Here is a 17,699-nt window from a genome sequence, read left to right on the forward strand (position 1 = left end):
GCCCCCCATTCCTAAGGTTATCTAAAAAGGCACAGTACATAGAGGCTCACAGGACATGGTAGATACCGAAGTCATCTGCTGGGAATGGCCGGTGAGAAGTCATTTTAGCGGGAGCACGTTGGATTTTCACTTCTACTCAGGAGCTAAGTTTGATCCTTTTAACTTCATTTCTCCAAGAGTGTTTCCTTGGCTACTGTTTGTTTTGTTTTTAAACAGTTTAAATGCTCTTCCCCCTTGCGGTTGCTGTAGACTGATTACAGCTGGCTCAGGCCTGTTTCAACTTGGTCCTTACCTTTCATCACAATTGTTTCCCATCACTCCAAGGTTCCAGCGTGTTGTCAAGGGATACGAGTGTTTGTTTGAGATGTGTCCACGTCACTGCTCTTCCTCCATTGCTGTTTCTCCTGGGTACATGTATGTTACACACAAGCACACACAGAGATGATTGTCCCTTGGATTAGAGGACACTATGGCAACCCTGCTCCCATGATCCGGAGCAGAACATCTCACCCTATGGAGGAAGGCTGGTTTTCTGATTCCCATGCACACTGCAGTGGGGTTACCAGGAGACAGTGGGACATGGTCATATTACCTGTAGCACACAGCTTATTATGAGATTTACAAGCTGTGACCTCAGGGGCACACAGGATTCTCTGAGCTCAGACTGGGGAAGAGGACAGCGCCCTTCCTCTAACTAGAGAAAGCATGTGACTGTGGCCTGGGAAAGTACCTGTGCTGGGGCCCTTGCTGTTGCTGGCCTGTTCTTCACTGAGCAGATCTACGGAGGCAGCCGAGCAACAGCAGAAAGCAGGTCGTAGGACCAACTGCTTGGCTTCTCTATTTATCCCAGGCAGGCCAAAGTAAGGATACCATCAAAGTCCATCTTGGTGAACCAATGAGTGTAAAGCTCATGAGGTCACTAACAGCAAATATGGATGAGGGGAGTGGGGGCACATGATCCCCCCCCAAATATGAGTGACAGTTTATGGACGCTGGACTCCAGGAGCACACACGGCCTACAGGGATCCAACAGGCTGGAGAGAGACCTTGTTAGGTCTTTTAATTACAAGTCACACATCACACCACACACACACTACCAAACCACACCCCAGTCTCCCCCGCACAAAGGCTAAGAAATATGCATTTATTATATCCATAATGATGCCCTCCGTGTGTATGTGGGTTGAGAATCAGAAGTCACATCAATAATCCCAACTCTAAACCTTTCCATATTTATTTTAGGTTTTTTTTTCCCTTATATCACTGATGCCACCGCATAAGACTCACGTATCTTCCCACTTCTAGCACGTGACACTCACTGGGCACTGCCCCAGAGCCCACCCTCACTTCATACAGCTCACACCAAGTTACAAGAAGAGAGAGCTGGCTCTTAATTTTTCCTTCTCCCTGGTGGTTTGTTTTAATCTGCCCCTCTTAATCTTTTTTTCTAGTTACCTGAAAGTTGTGCAGTACTTTCAAAATCCACTTCCATGTATTTTAGCTGGTCTGACAATACGAAGGGCAGCCTATGACCTTTTAATATAATTATGACTAAAATTGAGTAGCAAAAGTGACTATATTATTTTTCAGTTCTGGGTGATAAAGATTTATGTGAGCATTTCTATTACTCTACCTAACATCTGGTGGGGCTGGGAGGCAAGGAGTTCTTTGTGATGTCACAAAGGAAACAGTTGTCTTGGTAGATGTCTCCTGTCTGAGAATGCTCCTGCATAGGAAACATCCTTGATGCCGCAACTTTGGTTTTTCCTGATCTATCAGGAATTAAAGCACCAGGCACTCTCCCAACTGTCCCTCTGGTGCAATTAAAAAGCAACCTGTAAACAGGAGCTGGTCACAACTCCAACTTCATGCAATCCTTTATTTACATTGTGGTTTTGACAGCCCTTTTCTAAAATATCACAGGGAAATTTATAAAAGAGACCAGACACATGATTTTGGAGGTAAGTGGGTCACTTCACCCCTATGAATATGAAATGTGTTCCACAAATATTGATAAAACCTTGTAAAAACCCTAGTTTATAATCCAGTGGGCTGACTACTCCTTGCTCTGTCAGCCCACTCATCCCAATCTCTCTGGGGTGCTAAATTTGTACTTAAACTGTCTGTGTCAGAGCTGAATTATTTAAATAAAAAAAAAAACAAGGACCAAGGAGAAATGATCTTTGGTAAGAGACCAAAGTATGAAATTTAGGAGAGTGAGGTTTACCCATACTTAAAGTAATTTTCAGTGTGGTAAGATTTGGAGATCAGAAGAACCTTTCTCCTCCCAGTTAGATGTGATCCAGGGACTTGGGTTCCAGCTACTCAACAGCCAGCAAAAGTTAACTCAAGACTGTGGCTCTTGAGTTCTCTCACAAGGATGATTAAACATGCAAGGTGAAAGCAATCTTTCTTGGGAGAAGTCAAAGGAAAGTGAGACACCAAGGAAGAAGTTCCCAAGAGTTGATTGGGTGTCTAGGGCATTTTTGTAAGATTAGAGCAGAAACTGGACAAAGACTGGGAATCCTAGCCAGGCTGGCAGCACACAGCTTTAATTCTAATACTTGGGAGGTAGAGGCACATGGATTTCTGAGTTCAAGGCCAGCCTGGTCTGCAGAGCAAGGGACAGCTACAGATACATAGAGAAACCCTGTCTAAAAACCAGAATCCTATTGTGATTGGTTGTTTCTCTGCACATATCTGGGCCAATCAGAGGTTTACACACTCTTGTGCACATTCTTCTGGCCCACTCAGGAGAGTGGTCACACTTTGAAGCCCCTCTGTTCAGCTCTGATTTGCTTTGAGCTTGGCTAGTTTGTTGTCTTCCTGGCAGTGCTGCCAGCTCTTCCAATCCTGCAGGTGTTGCTGATCCAACCAGGGTGGGTCTGTAAGTGCTCATCAGCTCTTGGCTCTCATGTATTTCAGCAGAGTGGGGAGTGATTCCTATGGCATTACCACGACACAGCCGCAGTCCTTTTTGATTGTCCCGCACTAGCTCCTTGTCTATGGGTGTCCTTGGGAGGTTTCTTGTTAGAAGCTGCCCTCTAAGTTGTCTGTTATATTTAGCCACATAAAAAGTTCGAAAGCACTGTGCCTTGTCTATGTCTTCCAGGGTTTCATGGGGCTGGCCAGCCAACTTGCAAATATCAACTTTATTTCCAGATGTAGAGTAAAAGGGGGCAAAGAAAAAAAAATGTCCTGACCCTGACTTGACCCCCTAGGACTTAAGTCCCACCAATCCCTGAGCTTGCCCCAGAATCAAGCTACAAAACTCCAATCCCAAGCCACTCTGGAACGCTTTCCTCCTCCCCCGACCAAGAAATCCTACATAAGGTCTGCACCGTGAAGTTTGCTGCTGTTCCTTACCCGAGGCAGCCATCCTCATGGATTCTTCCTTCCCAATGAATCTCGAGTGAGGTCTGTTGGGCAGTGCTACATTTTCGTGGGAGCCTAGCTTTTTGCCAGAGCAGATAAGAGCAGAACTGTAACACTTCTCTGGCATTTAAGATGTTCTAATAATATAATAATTATGGCAATGAGATGTCTGCTCCTGGCAGCACCAATCTACTTTAGAGAAGATGATGGGTATCAAAGAAACTCCATATGGAGTTTGCTTTTTTTGTGGCAAAAGTAAGCCACTGGGTAAGAAAGTGTCCTTGCCTTGACTGCTGACTGTATGCTGTCCAAATTGGACAAGCAGGACACAAAAGAAAGCAACTGCTGAACTTTGCCATGACAAGGCAGGTTCCTACTTCACAAAAATGTCTGTCAGATAGTCTAGGTCTGCAGGCTTTAGATGGATGCCCCAATGTTACAGAGGAACCTTGGCTACTGTCCAGGCAGTCAGCTGCCTGCCATTTCTTAGATCTGAAGTTGCTTGCTCTGTACTTGCTGTTTACTCAGGTATATACTTCTTGGGTCTCTGATGGAGTCGAAGACTAGTTAGTTATAGTTTTCCTTGTTACCAAATTCAAAAATAGAAACTTACAAAAGAGGTGTAAAGTGTATAAAGTTGAGAGACATAATAGTTTTGTGTTGGTAATACAAGTTAGGATAAAAGAAAAATTAGGCACAAAACTTGGGACTCATCAAGACAGGATAGAAAATGGAGCATTTTCTCTGAATTTGTGAATGTACTTCTTACTTGATAATTATTCTTATTGTATAAAATTTTACTATGTTAGAGTTCAAACCTTTCTTTTATTTTTCCCCGTTTTTGGGGGCCAGGTTTCTCTATATCTTTGGGCCTGCCCAAGCCTGTCCTGGAACTAGCTGGCCTCGAACTCAGAGAGATCTGCCTCTGCCTCCAGAGTGCTGGGATTAAAGGTATGCACCACCACCGTCCGGGTAAAAAATTCTTCTAAAGGAGAGGATTGACCCCTGAAGCTATCCTCTGACCACACATAATCTGTGGCAGGAAACACGGGCACACCCTAACAACCAACAATGAAAAAAAACACACATTTCAGAATGAGTAGACTCATGAAACATCTGTAAACAAGAATAAATTTAATTTCTTTTAAAGATTTAATGGTATACAAAACGTATATGGTATAGTATCTTTAAGTAATACACTTTTTCTCTCCACATCAACATTAAACACTATTAAACAGCTTATCTCTGCTTGCCTTGTCTGTATCTATGAGATACACTATTGAATACAAATAAGCTTTACACTGCTCCCTTCCAAATAAAAATTAAAATTAGTACCTAGGAAATGAAAAGAAAGAGAAAGCATAAAACTTTAGTCAAATGATAAGTTTTTCTTGTTGAATATGCAAAAATATCTGGGCAATTAAGTTACATTTTATTGACATAAAGTTGGACTGTGATCTCCTTATATTGTATAAGGATACTCCAACAACTGATTTCTTAAATAAGTACCAAAAACAGAATTCACATTGACACATTCCTACACAATTTTAAATGTGAGAGCTCACACAGCACTCTGATTGGATACACTAAGTCAGTAAGTCTTTGGAAATGTATGCAACTACAGGTTATTTTAACTGTGACCTTCCTCACAGGAAACACCTGCTCAACAGTGAGTTAGTTCTCATTTATCATGGCTTTCTTTTTACTTAACATTGATAAAATAATGTAAAAGACCCTTTTGCACAATTCAGGTTTTGTTTAACAAGAAACTGGCTGTATCCATAAACAGAACCTAAAGTTGATTCTTAAATAAAATCCCTCTTAGGAAAAGGTCTTCATGAGGCCCCGGGTTTGATGCTCAATACTAAAGGAAAGTAGGGATGGACACAGGGAGGGAGGAAGACATGGTTTTTAGTGCAGGCTTTTAAAGATGCCTGTGAAGCTGGAACAGTAAGGAGTCGTTTTTCCCGTGGCCACAGATCTAGTAGAAAGCTAGCATCATTATCATGCAGCACACCAAACTGAGGAAGACTCTGCCACTTAACCAAAAAGCTGTGTGACTCAGTTTCTTTAGCTGAATGTCTGTAACTGAGCAGCCAATAAAACTCAAAGACACTTGACTTTGGTTAATGATACTGCACCAAGTGACAGGGAATCACTACCCTTCACAGAGCAAAGTTTCCGATTCCCCACTGTAAGAGCCCTTCACAAGTTGAAAGCATTAACTTCTACCACTGCTAACGTCTCAGCTGTCATTTGTAGCGAGGTGCTTTCCAATGAGAACACTAACCTCTAGACTATGTGTGGGGCCAGCAAGCTCAATTTGCACACACATTTTTGTGTCATCAATTCCCTCCTGAAGGAAAAACGACAGTCACACTTTTGTGAAGTGTAGGCAAAAAATCAGAATTATAACATCAAACGAACAGAATTTGTTGCTTCTGATTCTTTGGTGGAATTTCCAGACTGAAGATTCAGATCTGCTGACTCTTCCTGAGGAAATATAATCTTATCAGGCGTATAGTCGTTCCTCTTCAGATCTACAGTCACAATCCCAGAAGGGGAAGTCAGTATGTTTATAAACAAAAAATTAACAACATTTTGTACATTATTTTTCCTCCAAACATGTCAGAACTATTTCCTTAAATCTTAAACTTAATAGTCATACATTTCTATACAATTATTACATGAGGATCACAAATCAGTAAACTGTGGAAGTATGACACTATAGCAACGAACCCAGTACAAGGTGCCTGCTTTTGTTATCACAGAAGTGTGACAATACAGTACAGTAATGAACACAGCACAAGGTGCCTGCTTTCGTTATCACAGAAGTGTGATAGTACAGTACAGTAATGAACACAGGACACAAGGCCTTGCTTTTGTGAAGCTTACGAGGTCAAAGTCTTATACCAGAAAACCTCCCATGCTCATGGACTATTAGGGAAAGATTATGAAAATGGCTATCCTACCAAAAGCTAACTACAGATTCAATGGAATCTCCATCAAAATTCAATGATCAATTTGAAATTGATCATGGAGTTCAGCTTAAGACCTGATGCCCTAAATCAGATACAGGACAGACCTGGGAATAGGCTTCAATTCATTGGCACAGCACAGGACTTTCTGTTTAGGTCCCAAACTTTCTGTTTGGGTCCTGTTTAGGACCCAAAACAGGATTTCATGAAACCAAAAAGTTTCTGTACAGCAGATAAACCACCATCATTTGAGTGAAGAGGAAGCCTACAGAATGGGAATTATCTTTTTAATAGTTGACATCTGACAGAGGGTTGGTATCTTAAATACATACACACAAAAATTAAATACCAAGACACATACAATGCACTGTAGAAGAAGAGATAAGACTTTAAGAGCCAGAGGAGGTGGATGGACACAAGAAAACGGTATCTTTCAGACACAAAAGGATAGCTGCATGTAAGAACTCACAGGTTTTAACAGCATGCACAAGCCTCATGCAGACCAATGTCAACGGGGGTGGGGGGGGGAGGTAAACATCAAGTTCTACCCAATCAAGGAACTATCTGAGAGAGAGACAGTCAATTTTCTTTTAAAAAGAAAATGCTGTTCCTGGGCTGTAGAGATTGCTCAGTTGGAAGAATACTTGTCACATAAGCATGAGGACCTGAGCTCTAATCTTAGAACCCACATAAAGAAAAAAGTAAGTCAGATGTAGCTAGGTGGGAAGCAGAGGCAGGCGGATCTCTATTTCAGAGCAAGCCTGGTCTACACAGCAAGTTCTAGGACAGCCAAGGCCACAAGTGAGAACCTGACTCCGACAGATAGATAGATAGATAGATAGATAGATAGATAGATAGATAGATAGATAGATAGATGGAATATCCAGGAATATATGGGTAGCACGAATGGACTTAGTGGGTTAAAGAAAAAGAGGACACAGAGGCAAGAAGGGAGGGGGTGAGTGGCAGGTGGTGGTGAGTATGATCAAAAGCCACGGTGTGGAACTCTCACAGAACATGTAACCCCTCACTTTTGGGAGAGGGTTTATGTAGTCTTTGTTAACCTGAAATTCTCTGTGTAGCCCAGGCTGGCCTTGATCTTGGAGATCCACCAGGCTCTTTCCCAAATGGTGGGATTCAAAGTGTGCCTAACTATGCCCACCAAAAAAAAATTCTTAAGAAACAGAAATTTTCACAATCTAATCAAAGTGCAGAATCTTTTAAAAAATTAAAACTCTTTTATCTCTCTTAAATTTTATTTTTAAGGAAAATAAAAATTATTTTCTCCCTTCCTCTAAACCCTGCTTACTTCTGTATGTGTACAAGTGTTTTGCTTGCATGTATGTAGGTGCATTACATGTGTGTCTGGTGCCCTGCCCTTGGAGACCAGAAGAGGGAGCCAAATAGCTATAAGCTTCTATGTGTCAGTGCTGAGAACTGAATCTGGGCCTTCTCTCTGCAAGACTCAAAGTCTTACTGCTGACAACCTCTTTAACCCCACTTAACATTGTTTTAATATTAGAAAACCAAATGCTTTCAGGAACAAGATAAAATATACTGACCTTGCTATTCCTATCTTAGCACAGCATTAGAAAGTCTAGGTAGTGTAAAATGTCAAAGGTAAAAATAAGATACACAGTATAGAAAAGAAGTAATGAAATTATCTTCATTATCTATACAGATAATCTTGAAGTGTGAATCAAGAAAAAATTTGCTATTTTTCTATCACAACCTAGAATTACTATTTTTGGCATTCTTCAGATGTAATAAATACGTTAAATAGACTAATGTGTATTTATGAAGGAACCGCCACAGGAATTCCAGACCAAATCTTTGAACCCATGGCTTTACTGTTATAGTAACAACTCTGATAACAATTTATATAGCACATGGACTAAAAACACATAAGCCAGGCATGGTGACAACTGTATAATTTACAATACCCCACAGGTTAAGGCAGCTGAATCTTGAGTTCAAAGCTAACTTGGGTTACATAACAACAGAAATGAAATGAATATTTTTACCTGGAAGTTTAAGCTTTCGACAGCAAGAATTACAGTGATGTTTGGCTCGGAAGTTTTTTATTGCATCTTCTCCTAGATTGGCAGGGCCAAAAACCATGTCACAGGATCTGCAGAATTGGTAGGTAAAAAAGGGAGCTTATTCAAGTGGACACATGGAGTTTAAAAACAACAAATTACACCTCAATGAAACGGTTAAATCTTATTACCTCTTCTCTTCAGCTTTTATCACGGACGGGTCAGTCAAGTTCTCACCCACACCTTTAAATGTATACATAAAAAGAACAACATATATTATGCAATCTATATAAACACTTATGTTTACATAATAAAAAGGTCTAGAGAGATTTTATAGCATTGTTCTTACATTACATTGTTAAATTATTCAAAGAAGCACTTTTCCCTCTTGCTATTTCATAACTTGATATTTCAGCACTCCACCATATTGGAGATATGCTCAAAATTATATCTCAGAGTGGGTGAGGGGGGCATGGATGTTGATATTTGACATATTTGATTACACACTGTAAATATATGTCATTGTCATTGGTTTAATAAAGAAGCTAAATAGCCAATAGCTAAGCAGGAGGTATAACTGTCCAGGGACTTCTGGACAGAGAGAGCTCTGGGAAGAAAAGCAGTCAGACTTGGAGGCAGGATAGACAAAATGGAGATGAGGTAAGGAGTACAAAGAAGAACACAGTTACACACAAAAGTTCCTGGTGGTTCCCAGCAGCTGAATCAATGTATGCAGGTCTACATATGCTGCGGTCACCAGCACTAGTAAAGTGTGCTTTTCTATTTGAAGGCTTTTAAAAAGTCCTACAGAATATTTGTTCTGCCTTTTGGTCATTTATTTATTATTCTTTACCTTCAGTCTTCCCCAGAGGAATTAAAAGTTGGTTGAATCCCTTTTTAATAATCACAAATACTTAAACCCATTACAGTGAAACCCGATTAAAACGGTCCAGTTTTACAAATGGAAAATTCAGAATTAAAACATGATACCAGGGCTTATACCAGGGCTCAGCTGGCAGAGTGCCTGCCCAGCATACACAAATCTCTGGGGTCAAGTCCAGCATTGCATAAACTATGAAGGTGGCACACATCTGTGTTCAAGGTCATCCTTCAACACACTGAAGTGGAGGTCAGCCTGGGATAAATAAGACCCTAGTTCACAAAAGTAAGTAACAAAATAAAAGAACAAAAAAAGCAAAGCAAAGCAAAACAAACCAAACACCAACAACATATTTCTACTTTACAAAAGAGTTTTGAAAAACATTTAGTTTGTGTAAAGATGCATCTGTTATGCTGGATGTACAGAGTTCAGATAGGAACTTTCCGTCAGTTCTCTGTCTCCACTATGGAGATTCATTGGTCAGGTTGGCAGTTCAATAATCTCCTGGGACCCCAAATACTGCTACTTTTACTCAACGGATTGGAAAAGACCACCAATAGTGGATAGATGGGCACTCATGTGTAAGGCCAAAAAGGAAGTCAGGACCTACAGCCCTTTTTGAAAGTAAACTGGTAGTGCTTTATTGAAATAAAATAATCTCTAAAATAAGCCAATTTAGGAGCTCACCGACAGATGAGAGCAGCAACAGCTCTGTAGCAGCAAAAGTTAAAACTGGAGAGTTCCAGGCTAGTAAAAGGTACACAGTGAGATTCTGTCTCAAGGAAAATAAATATAAGCCGGGCAGTGGTGGCGCACGCCTTTAATCCCAGCACTTGGGAGGCAGAGGCAGGCGGATCTCTGTGAGTTCGAGGCCAGCCTGGTCTACAAGAGCTAGTTCTGCCGGCACCAAAAGCTACAGAGAAACCCTGTCTCGAAAAACCAAAAGGAAAAAAAGGAAAATAAATATAGATGCAATTTTTAAAAGAAGGATGGTATTAGTATAGTGCTTGCCTAGCATATTTTGAAAAATCGCATGTGAGGGGGAGGAGAAAAAGGGTTGAAAGAGTCTGGAACACTTGTAGAAGTTTCAGCATTCTACCATTAGGTGTGCTTGTGTGCTCCTTTAAGTCCTAGCACTCAGGAAGAAAAGGAAGGCCGGTAGGCAGATCTCTTGAGTTTATGTTTGTAGTTTGGGTTCCAGGTCAGCCAAGGAAACAAATCAAAGATACACTGTTAAGTCTGTCAAAACCAGAAAGACAGATAGAAAAACAGACAGACAACCAGGGCAGGGTGCTGTGGGATAATGCTTTTATATACTGTAAAGATCTGTCTCTCGTAATGGCTTAATACAACACTGACTGGCTAGTAACCAGTCAGGAAGTATAAGCAGGGCAACCAGAATAGAATTCTGGGAAGAGAGGCAGAGACAGTCACCAGCCAGATGCAGAGGAAGCAAGAGGAAGCCTTACTGAGAAAAGGCACCAAGCCACGTGGCTAGACATAGACAAAAATTATGGATTAATTTAAGCTGTAAGAGCTAGCTAACAATAAGACTGAGCTAATAGGCCAAACAGTTTATAATTAGCATAAGCCTCTGTGTATTTATTTGGGACAGAATGGCTGTGGGACCAGGCAGGACAAAAACTTCTGTCTACAGCAGGGGAAAGAGTTTGAGCTTTTTCTCTTGGCAAAAGTAGCTGCCATGCAAGAAGCCAAATACCTAAAACCATCCTACTATAGGAAAGCCCATGTTAGTCACATGGACAGAGAGTGAAATCAGGTAGTGAACAGAGAGCTAAGAAATTTAATTCCAATTAAACTATTATTTTTTTAAAGATTTATTTATTATGTATTCGGTGTTCTGCTTGCATGTATCCCCGCAGGCCAGAAAAGGGCACCAGATCTCATTACATATGGTTGTGAACACATGTGGTTGCTGAGAATTGAACTCAGGACCTTTGGAAGAGCCAGCAAAGCTCTTTACCAATGAGCCATCTCTCCAGCCCCCAATTAAACCATTATTATTAAGTTTTTTGATACAGGGTTTTTCTGTCTAATAGTCCTCCTAGCTGCCCTGGAACTCGGTCTATTGACCAGGCTGGCCTTGAACTCAGAGATTCCACTGCCTCTGCCTCCTAAGTGCTGGAATTAAAGGCATGTGCCACCACCACCACCCAGCAAAAAAAAATTATTCATGCCTATGAATTACTAAAGGCCAGACACCTAAGAGTATAGTAACAGAGTTCACACGAACATGTATCACCCTAGCAATTATTAAGGTAGCCAGGCTGGGTGTGGTAACACATCCCTTTAGTCCCAGCACTCAGACAGGAAAATCACAAATACTACAAATACTAGGCCAGCTTGGGATGCAATGCAAAACTCTACCTTAATAAAAGGAAAGATAACCAGATCCCATTATTTAAAATCCCAAATGACCATGCTGCTATGACTGCGACTTATTTTATACTTTCTATCAGCCCAAGATTTTAAATTAGCAGATTTCTCTATGTGCAATATATGAACAGGTAAGGACCTACCACACAATTTCACCTGAGTAATTCAATTAATAATAAATTTACCTTGTAAGTCAAGTACCAGTAACTCCCCTCTGGTATATTCGTAGGTCCAGTGGCTAAAGGCAAGCATGATCTCTTCCAGAGTGTTCGTTGGAATAATTTCATCACCATTATTATTATTGTATTTTCTAAATTCTCCAGTCATGCATTCTTCTACAGCAAACCACTGCCCTGCTGAATGGCAGTACAGTAGGAAAACCTCAAGGAACCTTATAGAAAGAATCGATATCACCAGGGGGTTGTTAGTAAGATTCTAATTGATATGCAATATATAGAGAATACACACACACACACTCAACATCAACAATGAGTGCCAAAAAAGACTGCTACCTAGATACCACAAGCCTCACCAAACGTAAAGCTTTACCTTGGAGAGTACGGTATGGACTTGGGTTTCATCTGATTAAAGGCAAACGTGAGCTTCTGCGCTGCTCTTTGTTGCTGTATTTCCTACAGAAGGGGAGAAATCCCTTGATCAGTATTTGACTAAGATTTCATTTGGTTTATTCACACTTTAAAAGTTAAAATATGAAACTCAGATCGAAGTTCACATATACTTACTCTGAGACAGAGATGTAGAACTGTATCTTCTTTATAAATACTTGACCATGTGTTAACCACCTCAGGAAGAAAAGACTTAATGATATAAAGATGCCCTGATTTCAGGATATCGTGCTCTGACCAGGTACATTGTACTTTGACTGCTCTTCGTAAACCTCCTCCCATTTCCTCTTTACTTAAAAACTCTATTTTGGCACAGAGGCCTAGTTGAGACCAAGAAGACATGCTGTTATTCAGTATACTGGGAGAACTCTCCTCCAGACGATACACCGTGACAGGCTCACCTGTAACACAAATGAACACAGTTTAAGATCAAAGTATAACTTAAAAAAATAACAAAGTAGAATAAATATTTGTAAATATCTACGGTTAACATCAAGCAAGGAACAGAACATAAAAAGTTGCAGTTTTATAAAAAGTGATAAGTAACAGGAAACAAAAACAAAAATACACTTCCTTGAGAGGGGATGTGGCTCACTGGATAAAAACATTTGTTGGGCAACCATGAGGGAGGCCCTGAGTCCAAACCCCCAGAACCCATGTACTATTAGAACTCTGGGCCTTGTGAGCTGCCAGTCTAGTTCTAGATGCGGCGAGAGACCCTTTCTTACAGAAATACTACTACTAATGATGATGATGATAATGATAATAATAATAATAATAAGGCAAAGAGTGATAGAGCACTATGTTCCAACGTTCTCCTCTGGTCTTTGTGTGCACACACCAGCATATTTTGAACTCATATTCACAGTTAAGCATGTTTTAAATTATATTTTAAAGACAAACTGTGTGGTGGAGTATGTGTACACATGAGTAAGTGGGTACCAGAAGGTAACTTTATTATGAAGCTATTGTTGCTCAGCAGCCATCTACTTTGTTTTTTGGAGCAGGATCCCTCATTGGCCTGGAGTTCAGGCTATGCTGGCCAGAGTGTCCCAAAATGACAACACTGCTGGCACGCCTGGCTTCTTCACAGTTCTGGGGAATGAACTCATCGTCTTACTGACTATATCATTGTCCTAAGCTCTAGAGATAATTTTTAGAAAGCAAATAAAACTTTACAGTTCTAGACAGGAGGTTAGAGCAATCTGTCTCACACACGCTATGATGTCTATTTTCTTACACTTCTGCTGCCTGACAATGGATCAAGGTTTCTGAAACAGAACACAGAATGGTTTCTAATGTCTGTCCCACCCTCCACCTCACTTCAGTATACTCTACCCTTCTAGTCTGAATTGGAACACAGAATGGATTCTAATGCTACCCATTTCAATATACCGTGCCCTTCTAGTAGCAAAGAAGGGACGTGAAGCTGGTATTTCTTCACAGGAATCCTCATTTTGTCCTGACCCTTGTTCTAAGTTGTGACTAGAGACCAGTGAGGGTTGCTTCTTATTTATGTTTTGGGATTTACCTCGTGGAGGTACAGGCACGAAGGGAATACTCTGTGATAACCTCATCAGGTTATTTCTTTCCACAGCTGCATTGAAATAGAGAGAAATAATGAAAACTCAAAAGATTCAAACATCAGTAAATTTTGTTTTCAATATCACTGACCTGAATAATAGTAATTTGTATCCATAACGGGCTTAAACGGCGAAGCAGGACCTAAAACTGTAAATACATCAGACTGTTTAAAAAGCACTCGTGCAGCATAAATTTATGCTCAGACATTCTCAAAAAATAATCTTAAATTTCTTTCATAATCTCTCCTAACAAGGGGGAAAAAAGAATGGTAAAAAAAAAAAAAAACTATCAAATATCACATGACGTTATTTCATTGTGGCAAAACAGTGGCCACTGTGCTCCAAACACCTGGAAAGAAGCATACACAAGATGCTCCACTCTCCAGCTCTTGATGTAAACTGTACTTTCACACCTGCCACTCAAAAAGGAAAACTGTTCTGTTTCTTGCTGTTTGGGTTGGGGACAGTAACTATCTAACCATGTTAGGTGAGCTGATGTGAGACGTGAGCTTCTGGGACACGAAGACACTACAGATCAGTTTCTCCACGTCTACATTTTATGTATTCACTTACTTTGAGGGTTTGACTTTTAACCATAGGAAGAAGATATGGGAGAATAACAGATCTGTGATGTGCTAAGTTTTAAGAATATAAATGAGAAGGAATCTACTATCTCACAGGAAATAAAAGCCAACAGTTCTAACACTGTGGTAATATAAAAAGATACAGTCTATACAGACACCTATCCACAAACACTTGTATCTCAGGACTACAAGGCAAGGTAATTGATGCTGCCTAGGTAATAAGGGCAGAAGCTACCTCACCTGGGGAAAGAAAGAGCACTCTGCATGGCAGTGGATTTTTAGGGATACATTTACAAGACTATCTGAAGTGCTAATGTTCATGCTACATTTGAGAAACCCCAGGCAGTTTAATATAGAATGACTAGTTAAGAATAAAATTAGATAGGCCGTGGAGTTTTCTGAACATCACCCACCGACACTCAGTCCACAATATCTAGTTCCACAGGTCTGTGGCACTACAGATGACTCTACAGTGATTGAATATGCAACCAAGATTGCAAATTAATGAGCAAGAGCATAAGCATACCTGAAGGAGGTGAAGCTACAGAAGCAGGCAATATCAAATTGTGAAGAGCCTAATATGTCATGCAAAGAAAGGACACTGCATTTTACTGAATGACAATGGGAAAAATGTAAAGCAGAGGAGTGGCTAGATCAAATCTTTCAGGAGAATTATTTTGGTGGTAGAAGATAGACTAGCACTAAAACTACAGGCAGGAAGCCAGCCTGGAATAACTAATCTGAAAACCTATCTGGCAGGCAGTAACTACTGAATATGAACATATGCATAAGCTATGACCCAGCAATTCCACCCATAACTAAATGGAAAGCAAATTTATGTTTACCAAACAACATGAACAAGAATGCTCAGAGCAACAGAAAGCATAATGGTTACACACTGGAAGCTACTGAAATGCCCAAATAGAATGGATAAATTCAATATATTCTAATAAGAAAATACTATGAAATACTAATAATCCACAAACTACACTAATAAAATAGTACTGATGAATCTCATAACAATTACATCTCTATGATTCCATTTTTACTATACTAATAAGTAAGCCACCGTGTTAGTCAGGATGGAGGCCAGAGCAAGAGCCTGGCATGTTAGCAATATTCTGGTTTTCGGGTACTGGTTAAGTGGGAAGCAGTTGTGACAGAAAAGTGGCCATCATAATTTACGGGGTGGGTCATGTGTTTGTAAACATTTATATTAAAGATGAGGGAAGAGTTTTCCAACCACCTTAACTTTATAAAACTTGAAGTCTAAAGTGTCTGGCCTATGATAATGTGGTAAATGCTTTAATTACGACCTTTAATTTTTCATATTTAATTTACTACACAGACTCACCATTTAATGTTCCTCCTTCAGATGGCCTAAAGAAATATAAAAATAATATAAGCTGTGAAAAAAAACCTTTGTTTTGATTATCATTTAACTTGTGATTTTATAAGGTTATCATAGTTATTTAATGAAATATAATTAAAGGAATACAGATGTTCAGATATATATGTCTGAATACTTGCTATTTCCATACTCCATATACAGACATGTACATATTTACCTGTGTACATGTTACCAACAACTTGTATCTCAACTTTATGGCTACATAAATATTATTTTGGTGTTCAACTGATGGCTACTAGATCTTAATAGAGTAATATTTTTATTTTATGGCTCAGTATTTGTGGAGACATTTCCAGTACTGTGACAATACCAGGAAATGATTTTCTATGATTCTAGAAGTACTCCAGTAGATTGTTATGAAAAGGACTGAGGCATCATTTTACAAGATTCAATATCCAATGTCCAATCTATTTATTTATAACAAGTCTTGATTCCAAGTGGGATTTCTTTGAATCTCAAAGATTCCTATGCAGATAAGATAGTTACAATGAAAAGGAGAGTGGGATATGACCAGGATGAATGCTAGGCTGAGTTCTCCCACTACACAGCTCCGAGTCTCACTTGGGACCTAAAGTTCAAGACCCAAAAGGACCCTGGAAACATGGCCTCTTCCCAATTCCCATATTCTAACTGGTTCCAAAGGTTATCTTAATTTTAGTAAGGTAAAGATTTTCTTGTAAGGAATATTTTAATCCAGCTTTATCCCCTCTTCTGCTAAGTACTTGACTCAATCCACAGCACCAAAAAAGAAAAAAAAAGTTCTGTGCTTATCTTCTAAGGCTTTGGTTATAAAGACACAGTCCCAGAAGGGGATTGAATGTAGCCAAGTCTTAACCTATTAATGTCAACACAGTTTACTTTCCTGTGTTCACACCTACTTCAGATCTACAAGGGGAGACACTAAAATATGGATTGCTTGAAAATGGCCGTTCTTCCTCAGTAGTACTTATCTGGGTGTACTGACAAATGGGTGTCAGTCATCTAGGGGCAAATTACCTATCAGATTGCTTTTTGTTTACTCTTCTGGCTCTGGGTTTGTCACATTCATTAGATAATTTTTCAGTACCCATGCTTTCTAAAGCATATCATGTATTACTGCGCTAATCATCACAGTACACACACACACACATGTTTGAGTACAATGACTGACAAGTATCCTATTAACCAAGTGCTAACTAAAGTCTCCAGATTTCAACAAATTTATTCAAGAGCAAGTTGAAATAATAGAATCAAATTATATAACTATATAGGAAGATCATAATAAAAATCCTCCAATTTCCTGTCTGTGAAGACGGGAAATGTTGCAACAGATATCTTAAATGGAGTATAAAACAGGTTAAGACAGAGAAGAACAAATATAGTATTCATTATGAACTCATATATTTTTCAGGCCATTAAGACTTACTTACATTTCTCTGTTTGATGGTCTATCTCGTAACCAATCCTTTAGTGAAAAACAAACACAAAAACTTAATTGAAATATAGAAGCAGTTTTCTAGAATCAATGTTAACTAATATATTTCTTAATATTCTTTAAAAATGATGGCCTGAGAACTTAATATGAAGTCCTTGTTTCATACAACTTATAACCACAAAGGGAAATAAGTAATTCAGGAACGTTATTTTTCACAGAGCTGTGTTTGTGTCTCTCTGTGCACCCATGTGGGTATCCTCCTTTATCCCATGCTTGGTTTTACATGCACGCTGGTATCTTTGTTTCTGATGGCAATCTTATTTTCCGAGCATGCCTCTGATTCTAAAAATAATCTATGCTTCTTACCAAAAGAACATCAAGTATAAGCAGAATTAAAATCACACCAACTAAA

The 17,699-nt window shown here is 39.6% G+C and overlaps 1 protein-coding gene across 3 annotated transcripts in view; it reads right to left on the reverse strand.

Annotated features, from left to right (window-relative positions):
* Positions 1-4,494: 4,494 nt before the first annotated feature.
* The window catches only part of Trpm7 (transient receptor potential cation channel subfamily M member 7), an 89,408-nt gene continuing 76,203 nt past the window's right edge, over positions 4,495-17,699 (reverse strand). For 2 of the 3 annotated variants that reach the window (XM_041679288.1, XM_041679287.1), the window contains 10 exons: positions 17,283-17,317; positions 15,817-15,842; positions 13,970-14,026; positions 13,827-13,892; positions 12,413-12,696; positions 12,219-12,301; positions 11,855-12,060; positions 8,584-8,635; positions 8,378-8,484; positions 4,495-5,915 (listed from right to left, as the gene is read on the reverse strand). In XM_041679288.1, the coding sequence (XP_041535222.1) occupies positions 5,785-5,915; positions 8,378-8,484; positions 8,584-8,635; positions 11,855-12,060; positions 12,219-12,301; positions 12,413-12,696; positions 13,827-13,892; positions 13,970-14,026; positions 15,817-15,842; positions 17,283-17,317 (1,047 nt within the window). In that variant the 3' untranslated portion in view covers positions 4,495-5,784. Of the gene's footprint in view, positions 5,916-8,377; positions 8,485-8,583; positions 8,636-11,854; positions 12,061-12,218; positions 12,302-12,412; positions 12,697-13,826; positions 13,893-13,969; positions 14,027-14,341; positions 15,038-15,816; positions 15,843-17,282; positions 17,318-17,699 lie in introns of those variants that run through there. The other variant, XM_041679289.1, reaches the window with a different exon arrangement.

The sequence above is a fragment of the Microtus oregoni genome, unplaced genomic scaffold (genome assembly GCF_018167655.1).
Source record: "Microtus oregoni isolate MIOR12 unplaced genomic scaffold, Mior012 000031F_ref0000149, whole genome shotgun sequence".
In the NCBI taxonomy this organism is placed as follows: Eukaryota; Metazoa; Chordata; class Mammalia; order Rodentia; family Cricetidae; genus Microtus; species Microtus oregoni.